The sequence below is a fragment of the Anguilla anguilla genome, chromosome 1, assembly GCF_013347855.1.
Source record: "Anguilla anguilla isolate fAngAng1 chromosome 1, fAngAng1.pri, whole genome shotgun sequence".
Lineage (NCBI taxonomy): Eukaryota > Metazoa > Chordata > Actinopteri > Anguilliformes > Anguillidae > Anguilla > Anguilla anguilla.
This window is the reverse complement of record NC_049201.1, coordinates 13,057,702-13,072,646: the sequence shown is the minus strand read 5'-3', so window position 1 is coordinate 13,072,646 and position 14,945 is coordinate 13,057,702. Positions and strand designations below refer to the sequence as shown.

Here is a 14,945-nt window from a genome sequence, read left to right as displayed (position 1 = left end):
TGGTTTGCTCTGACTCAGATTGTGGACTATTCAATAGTAGGATATTATTCAGTGTTGGAATTCGTCTATGAAACCTGAAAACAGGCAGCGGTATCCCAAATTAGAATACCGTGGTTCACATAATTACGCGCGTCTATTTCTTTTCTTGAATGCAATAATATAATTTGACGCTATTACAACAACTGCAAAAATTATCTTATCTTTATTTACACCCAGGTTGTAAGAATGGTGCATGCAATCAAAGCACCATTGCTCTGTGTGTCTGTTGAGGGGGAGGGGGAGAACATAGGCGCTAATTAGGAACAATTAAATTTTAATTAACCACGCAAGCTGCCGGCCTTGATGCTGCCAGATCCAGTACAGTAGGTTTTACATAGGTGCTAGAGCTGTTCACCTCCTGCAGTGCTAAGTCATCCCGCACCATCACCGTTCATCACCTTATATGCAACGCTATCTCAGTTCTTAAATGCTAAATGAATATACTTCCAACGATAATTGGTTAAACCTTATTTGTATTATAACAGGACACGAAACAAGGCCTATATATTAGTTAGACCCACAGTTACAACGCAATCAATCAGTAACGTAACACACCTCGTTAACAAGAAATTCAGAAATTGCACCGCAATTAGGTTAAAGCTTGAATGATACACATGTTTAGGCAAGAGAATAGAGTTTTATTTTTACACACAGTGTTTTTTATTTATTTATTAATTGTATTAAAAATTGTCCCCCTTAAATATTAGGGATGCTGAAGCTTCTCAGCACTCACAGAGCTGGCGCCTAGGCACACACACGTAACACATTGTGTAAAATTGTAAAATAATGTTTGCGTATCGGCTATTGTATTTGCAATATGCATTTATATTGCAAATAAGGTTGCAATATATTGCAAGAAACATCAGTAGCCTATATACAGAAGCTTTGCATTATATTTGGATTTAATAAATAAATATCTGCCAGATCAAAGGTTTATTTAAATTTTGATTATAGCCTAGCTCTGAAAACTGAAAAAAGTATAATCAAACATGAAAATGTACTAATCAAATATATATATATATGCTTTAATAACGGAGTTAAACGGTTATTCGCTCCTTCACGTATATCTTGTGAAGCAAATCTCCCCCTAATGAGCCAGTTTTCACGGGTATTCTTTGATTAAAGTGAAGTAACGCCCACTGAACCAGAACCACCTCCATTGAACATTTAATCACGCAGGCCGGTCACTGCGTGCCCTCGGGAATAACGGGGGCTCAGCTACTCTGATCTCTTATCAGCGTCCCCAGCCTTGCGAGGAGGAGGAACGTCAATGAGTGTCCTGTTCCCACTGGCATGTTATCAGCGGGGTGGGCAGCCTCCAAAGCCAGTCCCACACACCACCCTGTCAACGCCGCAAGCATCACTACCCTTCTGCCGAAGAGATAGCGCCGCGTTCTCACTTGGGAAAATGGAAATGCAGATATTCCCATCGTTTTCCCCAATCGGGGAAGCAAATAGCATATGATACAGCGACAGTGGCTTTTAGCCTCCCCACCCCACAATGCAGATCAATGTGCGCTAGCGTTTTCCTTATTATATTTAGATTTGTATCATTTACCAAATCTAAATGCGAGGTGGTGCCTCTTCAAAATATCTGAACGAACGAGTAGCCTATTTAGTAGGGATGTGTTTGCAAGAATACAAAAAATATATAGAATGTAGGTCTAATGAATGTGAATTTACTGAAGCTATTTAAATAGTATCCGTTATTGTAATAAATTTAAATATACTATAGGCTACTGGATATATAAATATATATATAGGCTACTTGCCTGGGTAAGTCGTCTTTTACAGTAGCATAGCCTATAGAGCGACAAAGATTAAAACATTTCTGACAAGCTGCCCGTTAGCCCGTATGTCTTATCTGCACGGTCTCATTCTTATCGAAATCTGTCCTTCATGAACAGCTGTTTATATACTTAATTTGTATTGTTATAAAGTAGTATGCAATTACAGTGACTAGGCTGGGTATGCGAATCGATATTTAGTCAACATTAACGAAATAATATCAACATGTGTCCACGCGTTTGTAATTGCAGCCCACAGGCCACACTGTGCTAAGCATTAATCAGCTTGGATGACCTTGTTAGGAAAAAAAGATTTGCCTGCAGTAAACTAGTCAAACTGCAAATCACAGCAAACGAATTCAAAATTATTGCTAACCTTATTGTGTCTTCCAATTTGGCATATCGCAAGGACGAAATATTTTGTTTACAGCCATAAAGGCATGCATATATAGGTCTAACAAAGGATGTGAAAAAATAATGAAATAACGGAGTAGTTTGTCTGTTAGAATATTGCCAATTAAATGTGTCTACAAAGTGGTTACTGCTAATCAATGTTTGAAAAGAGGATTACATTAAGCGAGATAGCCTTTTGAATTAAACTGTCTAATCATAGCCTTCATCTAACTCTCGTAGCACAGTCTGCGTCCCAGAAGCATTAATGAAAAAGCAGGTAAACTACATTAAACGGCTAAATTAAGATAACGGTCTGCCCACAAATGCCAAATTATGCGACATGCCAGCAGAACATCAAGCCAAAAGAATGCTTGCCTCTTAATTGCTCATATCAAATACAGGAAATGCTCGTAACCGAATCAAGAATTCCGAGAAAGGTTAAAGAAGAGCGCGGCGGGGGCACAGCATCAACTGAATCCTATTAGTTGGAGACAACGCTTCTGTCAGCACTCAACCATATTAGTGGGAGATGCTGCACTGCGGGAGTCTTTCAGTTTCAATCAAAACACTTTAAAGAGCACACGTCTCTGCAAAATTAAAATCGATCTTAGATGCAGTTATAATTAAGACCGAAACATAGACATATAATGTCTGGCTTCTATTTCCTCAATTATTTGCATATTTAAATCAGTTTATTAGGATGCAAAAGAACATACAGATTTGTATATGTAATACAGCAATGCGATCAAATAAGTTGATGTAGGTTAGTGTTGACGACTGCAGGAAGCTACGTAGTCAACCTGCAGTTGCGCCATTTACATTTAGCTTTTCCCAGTCACTTTTAGATCCAATCAATTTGTACGAATTTTAGACTGGTTAGCTATGTTAAAAAATTACTTGGACGTGACAACATCAATATCTATGCACAGTCACATTTGCCAAACATTTTTTTACTGCTGGAACTGATAAGACAGGCATTTCTGTCATCTTGAACAAACTTAACCTTTCACTGTGAAAAAGACATGGCCTATTTGAAGTTGTAATATTCAAAATATGCCTTTACATTTAAGGAACGAGACGAAAACATCTGTGTTCAAGATAAAATATAGTCATTGGCCTACATGAGAAACCTGTAGGCTATTGAATCTGCTATTTATGTGTGGACCGTACGGATCGCAAATCATACATTTCCTGTTATCTAATTATGTATATGAATAGTGTTGATCTAGTACGAATACTATAGGTTACATATAGGCTATAGACTACATTCCATTTGAATGGATGTGAAAAGTTGCCAAATGTATGCCAATAAAGGACAACTAGGACCAATAAGTTACCAATATCAGCTGATGATACAATTTCAGATTGTAAAGACAATCTAGTTTCCATATCGGGAAAGCAACTGACAATAAACGTCCTCATTAAACCTTGCCCCTCCTACTTAGTGCGCTTTTGGCATTGTGGTCCAGTTATCCATTCTCTGATTACTGATTGGGCAAGGCTTTGACACAAATAGTGACTTCACGAAAACAAAAGGCAGCCCCAAAGATAAAAAGCAAGTCACGCGCATTGATGGACACAGTCTTAGATCGTCTCTCCAAGCGTATTCTGATACCACTGGTCATCAGGCACCGACCGCGCTTGTTTAATCGCATCCGAAAGTGGACGTAGAGTCGCCGGCGTAAAGATGCCCAGGGGATTTTTAGTTAAAAGGAGCAAACGGACTTCACCAGCATCTTACAGGATGCGCGATGGGGACAGAGACTCGTCTAAAGTGGATCAACCCCAACAAACAGAGGGGCAGACCACCGTGGCCATTGCATGTTCAGATGCACGACATCCCGGAGATGTCAGAGAATTATGGACGAGTGTCCCTGTAGAAACGGAACAGGCACAGCTTTCCGAAAGCGCAGAAAAAGCAGAAAGGGGTTTGGTCTCCACCGACAACATACGCGATAACATCGACAACTCCGGTCATGGCTCTCCGGGTCGAGCTGATGCTTCGTACAGTCCGATCAAACCAGTCGGCACAGAGCTTAAAAAAACGTTCTCTGAAAGGTGTCTGAGGTCACCGGCAATGGCAGAGTCCTTCCCAGTGGGCGCCCCCGTGTCTTCAATGGAAAGGTTACTGATGAATCACTCGCCCTTCCCGCCTTCAGACATTAAATTCGACACACCTGTTCACCTGTACTCGCCGCTTCATCACGTCATGAAACGACCATACCTGGATTCCGATCGCAAAGGCAAACCGAATAAAAAGACCAAGGTGATTAGGAAACTCAGTTTCGAAGATGAGGTGACCACCTCACCTGTGCTGGGGTTGAAGATAAAAAAGGAAAGTCCGGAGTTGAAAGCTGCGTCCTCTTCTGGGCATAAGAAACCGCTGGGTGAGTTCATTTGCCAGCTGTGCAAGGAAGAGTATCCTGACCCGTTTTCACTCGCACAGCACAAGTGCTCAAGAATTGTCCGCGTAGAGTACCGCTGCCCTGAGTGCGATAAAGTTTTCAGTTGCCCAGCCAACCTGGCATCACATCGCAGGTGGCACAAGCCTCGTCCGGTTAACGTGGAATCCCAAAGCGGCAAGAAATCTCAACTGCCAATAGACCATAGCACCGAGAAACAATCCACAGAGGGGAAAGAAAACGCCAGCAAGATACTGGTTAACGATCAGCACCACTCCTCTCTGGATAGCTCCCAGTTCCCAATTCAACAACACCGCTCAGTGGATAGCGGCGCAAGGCAAGATCAGCTGCGACGAAAGCCGCAGGAAAATTCCGCGTCTGTAGACCACAGTTTCAAAGTCCAAGACAGCTGTTTCGACCTTCATCTGAGAACTGGCGATAGCTCGATGTTACTGGGATGCTCAGAAACCGCGGATCCGACCATTGCCACTTACTTGCCTTCTGGTGCGAGCGAGGAGGTTTATGAGTGCCGCTACTGTAGCAAGAAATTCAGAAGGCAAGCATACCTAAGAAAACATCTCGCTGCCCATGAAACAATTAGGTCATCTTCTTGCAACCAGATAGAAAGTGGGCAAATCACATTTCCTTGTCATCTGTGCGGGGCCCATTTTCCTTCTTCGGAAATACGGGATAAACACCGGTTGTGGCATGCGGTGAGAGAAGACATTCTCGTGAACCCAGTGAAGAGCGTGAACACATTAGTGAGACCAGACCTAATGCAAAGAGAACAACAGATATTTACTTGCAAACACTGTCCTTCTACTTTTTTCAGTTCACCTGGTTTGACAAGGCATATTAACAAGTCTCACCCGACGGAGAACCGGCAGGTGATGTTGTTACAAATGCCCGTAAGGCCAGGTTGCTAACTTTGCAGATGTGTTCAAGTAGCCTAAAAACAGTAAAGTATAAAGTATAAAGTACAGTATTTCTTACGTGTGAATTCAGTTATTCAATATGACATAGTAAAACCGCAGAGTATCCGAACTGGTCTTATATTTCTTCCAGTACTCGAACAGCGGGAAAGAAAAAATATTGTAGTGAAGTATTTTCACCTGAATGAAAAATAGCCACTTATATATTGACATCAAGTTTGCAATAAAATTCGATACTCTATTTAGTTGCCAGTTAAATCTATGTTTTCTCATCAGTCTATGTGAATACAAAAATGTAGCTATATAAGAAGGGCTGGGGCCACTAAAATCAGAAGATTGACAATAGTTCAAACTATCTTTAGACTCAGTGCATAATTTACTTCTGGCACGTGGTCAGTAAAACTGCTAATTGGTATAATAAAATAAAACTAGACCAGGACGTCTTGAACCATTAAATGTAGTTCCTATGGAAATTGAATGTGCTTGTTAAGTATAGTTGTAGCGATTATTAAAAAAAAGAATATTACATTTATTTTCCTAAACAGAAATAATCGAACTTATCTGTGACTGTGTAAACAAGTGTTTGTGAAAGGGAAAAAATGTATTTCCACATCAAATGATTTTCTGAAAACTGCCTACATCACAATCATTTTAATATGTTGTACTCCAAGAAAAACATTGTATATTTATATTTTACTATGTGGTGAATATGAAATGTACCCATCAGAAAACTGTTTTAAATAAGGCACTGTGTTAACCAAAGGTTAATAAAACAATTGTAGACACTGACTTAACTGTCTCCTGGAGTCTGTATTTTGTTAGTACTTTCTACCCCTGAAAGACTTACTGAACGTCGGCACACTCAAGATACAAGATTTCAGTGTACAATACATTTCATGAAATTCATTTTGGGATGGTAAAAAGCAAAGGGGAGGAAAACATTCCAGGAGTCAAAACGGACAAATATTTGTACTTTTCCCAGCACTACGTTGAGGTCGCACTTGATCACTGACCCATGATCCTGGGATCAAACCAGGTTATGCTTCCAGACCTCAACTGAAAAACGCATTAGTTCCCTGGTAGCACGTTGCTTTTGATCAGCATGCAACAAAGACACAGAGCTGATTTGCTAGACGTGCAACCGCACACACCCGCTATACCAGTCCGTGCTACCTTCATGTTCACTCCCCACTTAAAGCTGCCGGAACATCCAGCACACTCCAGCATGTTAATGACCGCTAAAATGTTAATGACCAGTAAATACCCCGCAGGAGTCAGAACAAGGAAGTGATAAGAATACTTTTTATTGTCAAATTTAATTGCACATCCATTTTCCTTGCCTTACAGCCATTACAAATGTATAGATACTACAAGTTTGACAAGACTAATATTTGTGTGTGGTTTGTAGCTCTTTTATATCAACACATGCAGTTAGTACTGGTGCCATGCTGCGTTTTGGTCAGTAGTAGCATACAACTGCTGATGAGCAAAGGTTTTTTTCTGTTTACTATGTGCACATTTCAGAGACTGGAATGCAGTACACACAATTCATTTGGACAAATCAACCCATAGGATGTGGCATATTCTTCACTGACTGCCACCCAATCACGTGAAAGTGTTTCTTTCCCCCCCTCCTTGGTACACCTCATATCTGAACTAAAAGACATTTTCTAAACCACCTTGAACTATCTGAAGATCAAAAAGAGCACAAAAATATTTAACTGAAAATAAGCGTTCACAACCTCACAAATGTGCGAGTAGCAAAAGAAAACACATAATTGACCTCGAAAACAAATGAGATTCAAGAAACAACTGTTGAAACAGTGACAAATATTCTAAAAAAAAGAAAAGAAAAGAAAACTAATTTGAGTTGGTCAAAAAAAAGACCATTTGCAATCCCTTTAGTCTCTAACAGAGAACCTATTGCTGAATGTGAATATACGTAAATCAAACAAAAATTAATAAAATGGCAACAAAAAGTTTCAGTATTCAAAAGAATAAAAAAAGCAGTGCTGCTTGTACGGTACACAAAGTTGGCGATTGGTGCAATGGGCCCCGTTTGAAAACAAGGGCATGGGACAGCATGGCGGCTTCTCCCGTCCCCTCGCAGAGAAAAGCCAGAAGAGTGCCGCGATGAGCAGCGCTCTGCCCGGCTCCGGCAGTACCATCAGCCCACCGGAGCCTCCAATCAGTCTGGTTTGGCATAATCGTGTAGTGTGATCTCCCTCTTTTTCGGGCAATGATACGCGTCTTTCTTTTCACGCAGCGGTGCGTCTCCCCCCCCACGTTACTAATGTTTGGAGAGTGGGGGGGGGGGGGGGGGGGGGGGAGGGGGGGGGGTTTGGAGAGGAGGAGGGCCTTTAAGTTCAGGGTATCGTCCCCACCGTGAACGTTCCGGTCCATCTCTGCTGTGAGCGGACCGCACGCGACCTCCAGCACCGAGTGGACTTCAGCAGGGCCCGGCCAGAGCAAGCGCCCTCAAATCAAACGCAAGCGAGAAGAGAGCTTTATTTCACCTTGGATTGTTGTTCTAAGTGGCTTGAGGTCAATTTAAGTTTTTTTTTTTTTGGCAGATATAAATATTGTAAAATATATACACAGACCAGGTACGGTTCATACACTATACATATACATTTTTTTATATATAACCATTATGAGTGAGAAGGGGTAGTTTCAATATTACACATTTTACATAAACAGACAAAATCAGTAACATTCTGCATCAGAAGTTGAAAACAGATTTTACAATCTTCATAATAAACGAAAGAAAAAAAAACAGTAGTGAATATCATTCTGGGATAAAATAACCATATTGATATTTAGTGTATCAAATCCAAAATGCAACATGAGCAAGTGCTTAGACTTAACCAAACAATTTACACTTCACAGACACGGGTGTCGTATTTCATAGCTTAAATCTGATTTTGCCAACCGACATTTGCCATCTTTGACCAAGCCCTTTAGTAACGGTTTAATTCTCCATTATAGACTACTGTACAAATATATATATATATAAAAAAACCGTATGGAGTAAGCAGTAACTGAAGGAAGAAGGTAAGCTTAAATAAATTTGTTTCTCTTACAATCACTGGCATCATAGTGGTGCGGAGAGGAGGGAACTCGTGACCTTCTTACACAGTGGCAACAGCTAAAATCACACAGCAGATGACACGAGTCTGTTATTTCAGTACAAAAGAAAAGTAAATGAACGCGCCGGCTGCTTCTCGAGCACCAGACGCACGCCAAAAATACACACCTCTGTGTGGCTTTCCTTTTCGTACACAAATAATTATGTACTTTGAATATATACTTTGAATATACATACTTTTCGCTCTTTATACATCTGTCTATATGTGTGGAAGAGGTCCCTCGGTAGAAGAGAGTTGGAAGATAGGCCCAGCTCGGTGGGGGGGGGGGGGGGGGTGTCGTGTTGGAGGACAGGGGGGCGGGGTGGGCGGAGTCTTTGCTGGGGGGCGCGGTCCTGGCGGTCAGGTCTTATTGGCTGAGCCGGACGAGCGGCGGAGCTTCATGGACATGCGGCTCTTGCTAGCACGAGGTGACATTGGCGAGGCTAAGTCGCTCCCGTCTACCTGCGCCGCTGGACTTTCGCCCGGCTGACTCTCGGGGCATGAGCCTGCGGAGGAGAGGAGGGTGGGGGGGTGGGGGGAGAGCACAAGCGTCAGAGCCCCACGGCCTGTCCCCCCCAAAACATTCCACACATCCAGGAGGAAACGGGGTCACTCTCCATCACACGCTCACGACTGACAGTGACTACTGCGTTCTACTGATGCAGCCTCTACTCTTTACAGCATTAACTGCTATACATCATCATCAAGTTGCCTGGGGCTTAAAACCAAGAGGAGTTTAACTTCAGGGCAGGTTAAGGGCAGGTACATGCAATTCATCAATGCTGAAAAGGTTGAGGTGTTGCATCTCTGGAAAATCTTTGTCTCAGTGTTTTCTGGTTGCTGATATGAGGCGCAGTTTTGAAAAAGCCAAACAGGAAATAGCAGGTTAGAGGTAATTGCAGGAAAAACGTAGCATCCTCAAGCCCACGCTTCGTGCGATTCGCATTTTTAACCACTCATTTTTTTGCAATTGGGATGTATCACTGAAGTTACATTACATAATCTCAACGTGACTCCAATTTGAACAGTATTAGGCAGTCACCGGCAAAAAAAAAAAACAAAATTATTATTTGTGTGGAACAAATATGCTTGCCACTTATCCGACCAGCACTTCTAAATTGCTACGAGAAACTAACTTCCCCCAAGAGTACCACTGCGACTTGTGTGTGTGCTGCAGTGAGCTGCTACGAATCGGCAAACCACAAGAGACGCTGGAACTAATCAACACGGAGACTTTACACCTAAACCTTAAGGAAGGAGCGGAGACACAGCGATGGGGTCAGAGGGGAATAACAGCATCGAAAGAGAAACTAAAAATGAAAACAGAACAAAATAAAGGGGGGGGGGAGGAGAGGAGGAGGGGGGGAGGAGGCAATTTGCCAGTTTCTTTTAAGCATACCATTCACAGCTAGCGTGAAAGACCTTCCGTTTCAAGCCTTTGCCCTTTACCTTGATGAGCCCAATGTTTTCTAGTGGAGGTTTGGGAAGGAGCAGAAATACCACAGCATTTCTCTCTTTGGTTGAGAATGAAGAAACGTGATATAAAGGGGGGGGGGGATCAGAGAGAGAGGACAGGAGAGAGGGGGGGATGAAACAAGGGTGGGAGGATAACAGAAAGGAAAAAAGGAACAGAGAAATGGGAGAGAGAAAAGGGAAGAAGAGATAAAAAGATAAGAGGTGTGAGCAGTGACACAAGACTGAAAGGGAAACAGTAGCAGGTGTGCGTAAAACAGCGGAACCACTTCTGCACTGAGTTTGCGCACGCACACACACGCACACACACACGCACACACGCACCCACGCACAGACCCATGCACACACACATGCACGGACACATCAGCAAGCACACACAAAGACTAACACAGACAGACGAGCGCACACACACACACACACACACACACACACACGCGCGCACACACACACACGCACGCACGCGCACACACACACACGCACACACACACAGACGCACGCACGCACACACACACAGACGCACACACGCGCGCGCACACACAGACCCATGCACACACATACTTGCACGGACACATCAGCAAGCACACACAAAGACTGACACAGACAGACGAGCGCACACACACTCACACTGACAGCTCACACACGCAGACTGACAGACGCACACACACACAGACAGAAGACACATACATACACAGCTAAGACACAAACATGCACGCACGTATGTACACACACACACACAGAATGTGGATGACACACAAAGAAGCTACTTACCAACTTCAACCCTGTATCTCCAGAATAAACATTCCCCTCTACAGTTGCATGAGAGATGCTGTACAACCCACCACTAAGGCAGTGTCACTAGTTCCTCAACCTTTTCTCAAGCTTGATCATGAGCAGTTAGCAGTTTTAATTGTCCTTCTAAATGAGTGTTAACAAACTGGTCAGAATTCAGGCATAAGAGGCTTGTTACGTGTAGTTGTTCTTTGTGAGTTCTGAATTATGTAGGCAAATACAGATCATGCCAGCACATACTTTGCGACATTACCCAGTTAGTGATATTTCTATAAATGCACACCGAATCTGCTGTGGGTCGTCAGTGTATGAAGTGCATACAGGACAACTCTCGGAGAATGGCATTCTGGGACGGCAGGAGGCCACCTGACCTTTGACACGACATCTAATCGACATTACAGAGTACAAACAAGCAAAGTAAGAGCGACACTAATCCATGCCAGAAGACGCACTGTAAGACAAGAGAGGGGTTACTGGATTTGAAAAAATGAAAAAGAGTGGCGAGTGGCGGCAAACATAAGACGGAAATAAAAAAAATAAATGAAAAAAGCTACCTGAAGTTAAACACAAAGCAGACCGGGCGGTTAGAACAGCATGCAGGCCGGGGGTTAAGGCTAGACATTCATCAGAAGAGAACAGAGACGGGCTCATTCCTCGCCACAGTGAGACAGACTGACTGGTTTAGTGTAGAGACACAGAGAGGAATCCCCAATAGAGAGGGCTTATAACTCGGTTACAAGCAAAGGGAAACCAAACAGGAAAAAAAAAAAAAAAGCAGTCTTAGTTTTGGTCGCTTCCAAAGTCTTACCTTCAGATACACACAAGTGATAGTTAATGATCTAAAAGGAGGAAACATAAGATAAAGGGAAAATAAAACAAAACGATAACCGGAAATAAAAAACCAAGAAACAAACAGATAAAAATGAAATAAATCATGATCATTTGGAGTAGGAGGTTCAAAGAGGCCGTGTGTTATCACTCGGGCAGAAATAAATCACCTTTCCAAGCAAGAACATTTTGATACTGAAAAATAGTCCCAGAAATTAACTTCACTTAAATAATACAGCAATTATTATTTCACATTGCAGTCTGAGAATCTTACTTCTGTAATGAACAGAACAGCCATTCTTCAGCATTACGTAATCTTTCATTTAATTTTTCAGTAACAAAACAAAATGTATTTTCGTCACCATTCGTTTTCAGCATGATTTTCAGCTGTGTGCATAAACACATGCAAATTTCAAAAAATGAAAGGGTCTGTCAGAGGAAGCAATATGCCACTAAGCAAAGGTGACACGACAGTATGAAACGCAATCCATTTCCTGATTTATGAGCCTGTACTTTTTGCGACTTTTGTGATTTCAGAGAGAAAGCCGTCTCATTCAGTTTCATTTCATTAATTACAGTTCTTGCTCGGGTGACCCTTTCATTTTATACACGTGTGTAGACACCAGACAGCGAGACCGGGGGGGGGGGGCAATCACTTAAAAAGGGAACAACAGACAAGCCACAGCGGTGGGGAAAAGCGGCCGTTGCACAAGCCGGGTCAAAACGCAACCTGCGTTTCTGACCGAGGCCCGTGTTTCCCACGCCTCTGTCCCTGATTACAACACGTCCTGATTACACACCACATTCAGCAAGGACAGAAAGTAAAAAAACAAAAACTTACTCTAAACAATGAGGTTTGGGAGGTGCAAAGAGAAATAAAAAGACTGGGGTAGAGTGCATGTTAATATGTGAGTGAGAGAGTGACAGCTCATTGGCCTGTGATAGAAGCTCAGAACATCACTCTTAGACCCCCCCAACTCTGATGTCCTGACTGTCTGATGGAAGTATTCAGATGCAACAATTTTTATGCTTTCACTCTCAACTGATAATCTACGCTGCCCTGTGGTCACTGTAAGAATCCATAGGAGTCTGATATATTAGCTTGAATCCGTACCCAGGGGATGTAAACGAACCCCATTGCAGTAATGCGAGAGGACAGCTTCTCCCTCAGCAGGGAGGGGACCCTATGCAGGCCTGTTTAGAACCTGTGACCTGCGCAGGATCGAGCTGCGTTTGTGAAGATAAAAAGCGGACTTCCTGTCTGGACGGAGTGAATCCCCCCCCCCGCTCGCCGCCGCAGGAGAGATAAGCAGCGGGATGTTCGCCCTCTCGCAGATAAGCCAACGCGCCACCAACTTCACAAATCAGCTCCGCGCCGTGATGTCACGCAGCGGGCGGCCACCGCTACAGTCTGTAGTGACAGATCTACTTCCACCTCAGGACCCCCGTCTAATTTACACAGCAGCGAAATGCTGAGGCCCATAAGCAACTCCAGGCTAATATGGCAGCGCCCACAACCCCAGCTAGTGGACATTACTGTCCTAAATCAACCTCAATGCACCCAATGCAATCTTCACGAAATATTGTTACGGTGTTTGTGTAAAATAAAAGTCCTTCCTTGTCACCAGCAGAAAGGACAGAACTTGTGTTTGTCAGCCTATTGGTTTAAATGAGAATGGAATGCACTTTGCTGAGGGGGGCGGGGAAAGGTTCTTACCTGCTTCTGAGGGAAGGTGATTGAAGGGGGCGGGGCAAAAGACCTGGGCAGCGTAGTCCTCGAAGGTGGTCGGTTCTAGGTGGTGCTGGACAATGGTCTCCAGGTAACGGGCTCTTTCTTCATAGCTGGGACACGCGTCAAGGAGGACTCGCTGTTTTTGCAACCTCCACAAAGGGCCGACAAGACCAACGGCAAAGATGCGAGAAACCGCACGATGAGCAGAGGGCTCCTTGTCTCTGCCGGTGAGGCGCAGTCGGGGAGGAGCCGCCGCTCGGCGCGAACGCAACACAGCGCGCGGTTTCCGGAGCCGGCGCATTAACGAGCCGCACGCAGACCGGAGGCACACAGCCGGTGACGCGGCGCGCTGCGCTGGAGCTGCGCGGGTGCTGCGCCGCCGCTGCGACGCTGCGGGGGGGGGAGGGGGCTCTGATCTGTGATCCGTGCGCGGGGCTCACGCTGGGCCCGAGACGAGAGGATATTTCGGGAGCGGCGTCCCGCCGAGCTTCCGAGCGCTCCGCCTGACAGGCGCGTGACGCCCGAGCCGCACGCTGAGGGGGGAGGGGGGTGCGGTTTGGGGGGAGCGCTCCTGTAGATCCCCGGGCCCGGCCCGCTTCCTGTCCCCACCCTGCCCGCCCATCCGACCCCCCGTCCTGGGTAATTACCGGCGCCGGGTTGGAGAGCGCGCGGCGCCGCCGGCCTCCGTCACGCCGCTGACAGAGTGCAGACAGGCGCGGGGAGCTGCTGGGAAACCCGCCCGCACCGGGAGCGCGGCGGCGCCAACGCCGCAGCCGACCAATTATTAACACCCACGCCTTTAACAAGTTACGCTGCTAATGAGCCGCTTCCCAGGCGCGCAAAAAACTGCAGGATGTTCCGCGGCCGGTCAACTTCCTGCACGCGGCTCCACCCCCGATCCGCGGTTACAACGGCGGCCGGTGCATTCGGTGAATAAACACGGTTAAAGCTCTCGTAGAGGGACCGCGCAAATGGACTAATGCGGCTTCCAATTCTGTGAGCCGCATGCAAAAGGAGTGCCATGCAGCCCTGCGCCGCGGGGCCTGTAGCCTAGCCTGCAGGCGGCTAACTCTTGACACTGGCCGCGGGGGCAGCGAAAGCGCGGCCCACCGCTGCGGCATTAGGAGCTCATTTCAGACTCCTCTTTTATCAGAAAGGGGCCGATGAAAGGCGGCGAGCGCGATTCTCTCAGAGCCGCCGCTCGCCACCTCACCTCAGGACCTCCGCTAATGCCACCCTGTCACCAAGACAACAAAACCCTCCCCTCTGTTCATCCTCCTCTCTTAACGCTCAGTATATGCATTAAGAAGAAGAAGAAGAAGAAAGAAAACAAAAAAAACAGCAAAAGGTTGGGGGGAAGGGGGGGGTTGCATAACGCATCAACCCAGATAGCCCTAACCTAGATATACCGTGATTTAATTTTTTTTTGAAGGATATTTATT

At 44.8% G+C, this 14,945-nt stretch overlaps 2 protein-coding genes across 7 annotated transcripts in view; one reads left to right on the top strand and one right to left on the bottom strand.

Moving 5' to 3' along the window:
- The first annotated feature begins 3,756 nt into the window (after positions 1–3,756).
- LOC118211684 (insulinoma-associated protein 2) lies at positions 3,757–6,342 on the top strand. Its single transcript, XM_035389094.1, has one exon. It carries the CDS (start codon positions 3,907–3,909, stop codon positions 5,545–5,547), a length of 1,641 nt encoding a protein of 546 aa, XP_035244985.1. The 5' UTR covers positions 3,757–3,906; the 3' UTR covers positions 5,548–6,342.
- A 495-nt stretch (positions 6,343–6,837) lies between these two features.
- The window catches only part of ralgapa1 (Ral GTPase activating protein catalytic subunit alpha 1), a 61,298-nt gene continuing 53,190 nt past the window's right edge, over positions 6,838–14,945 (bottom strand). For 4 of the 6 annotated variants that reach the window (XM_035389047.1, XM_035389055.1, XM_035389078.1 and 1 more), the window contains 2 exons: positions 13,489–13,613; positions 6,838–9,187 (listed from right to left, as the gene is read on the bottom strand). In XM_035389047.1, coding sequence (XP_035244938.1) covers positions 9,042–9,187; positions 13,489–13,613 — 271 coding nt within the window. In that variant the 3' untranslated portion in view covers positions 6,838–9,041. Of the gene's footprint in view, positions 9,188–10,080; positions 10,196–11,751; positions 11,783–13,488; positions 13,614–14,945 lie in introns of all 6 variants that reach the window. The other 2 variants (XR_004762051.1, XM_035389063.1) reach the window with 2 other exon arrangements.

Coding starts and splice junctions, on each gene's coding strand:
- LOC118211684 (XM_035389094.1), top strand. CDS start 3,907: ATGCCCAGGGGATTTTTAGTTAAAAGGAGCAAACGGACTTCACCAGCA.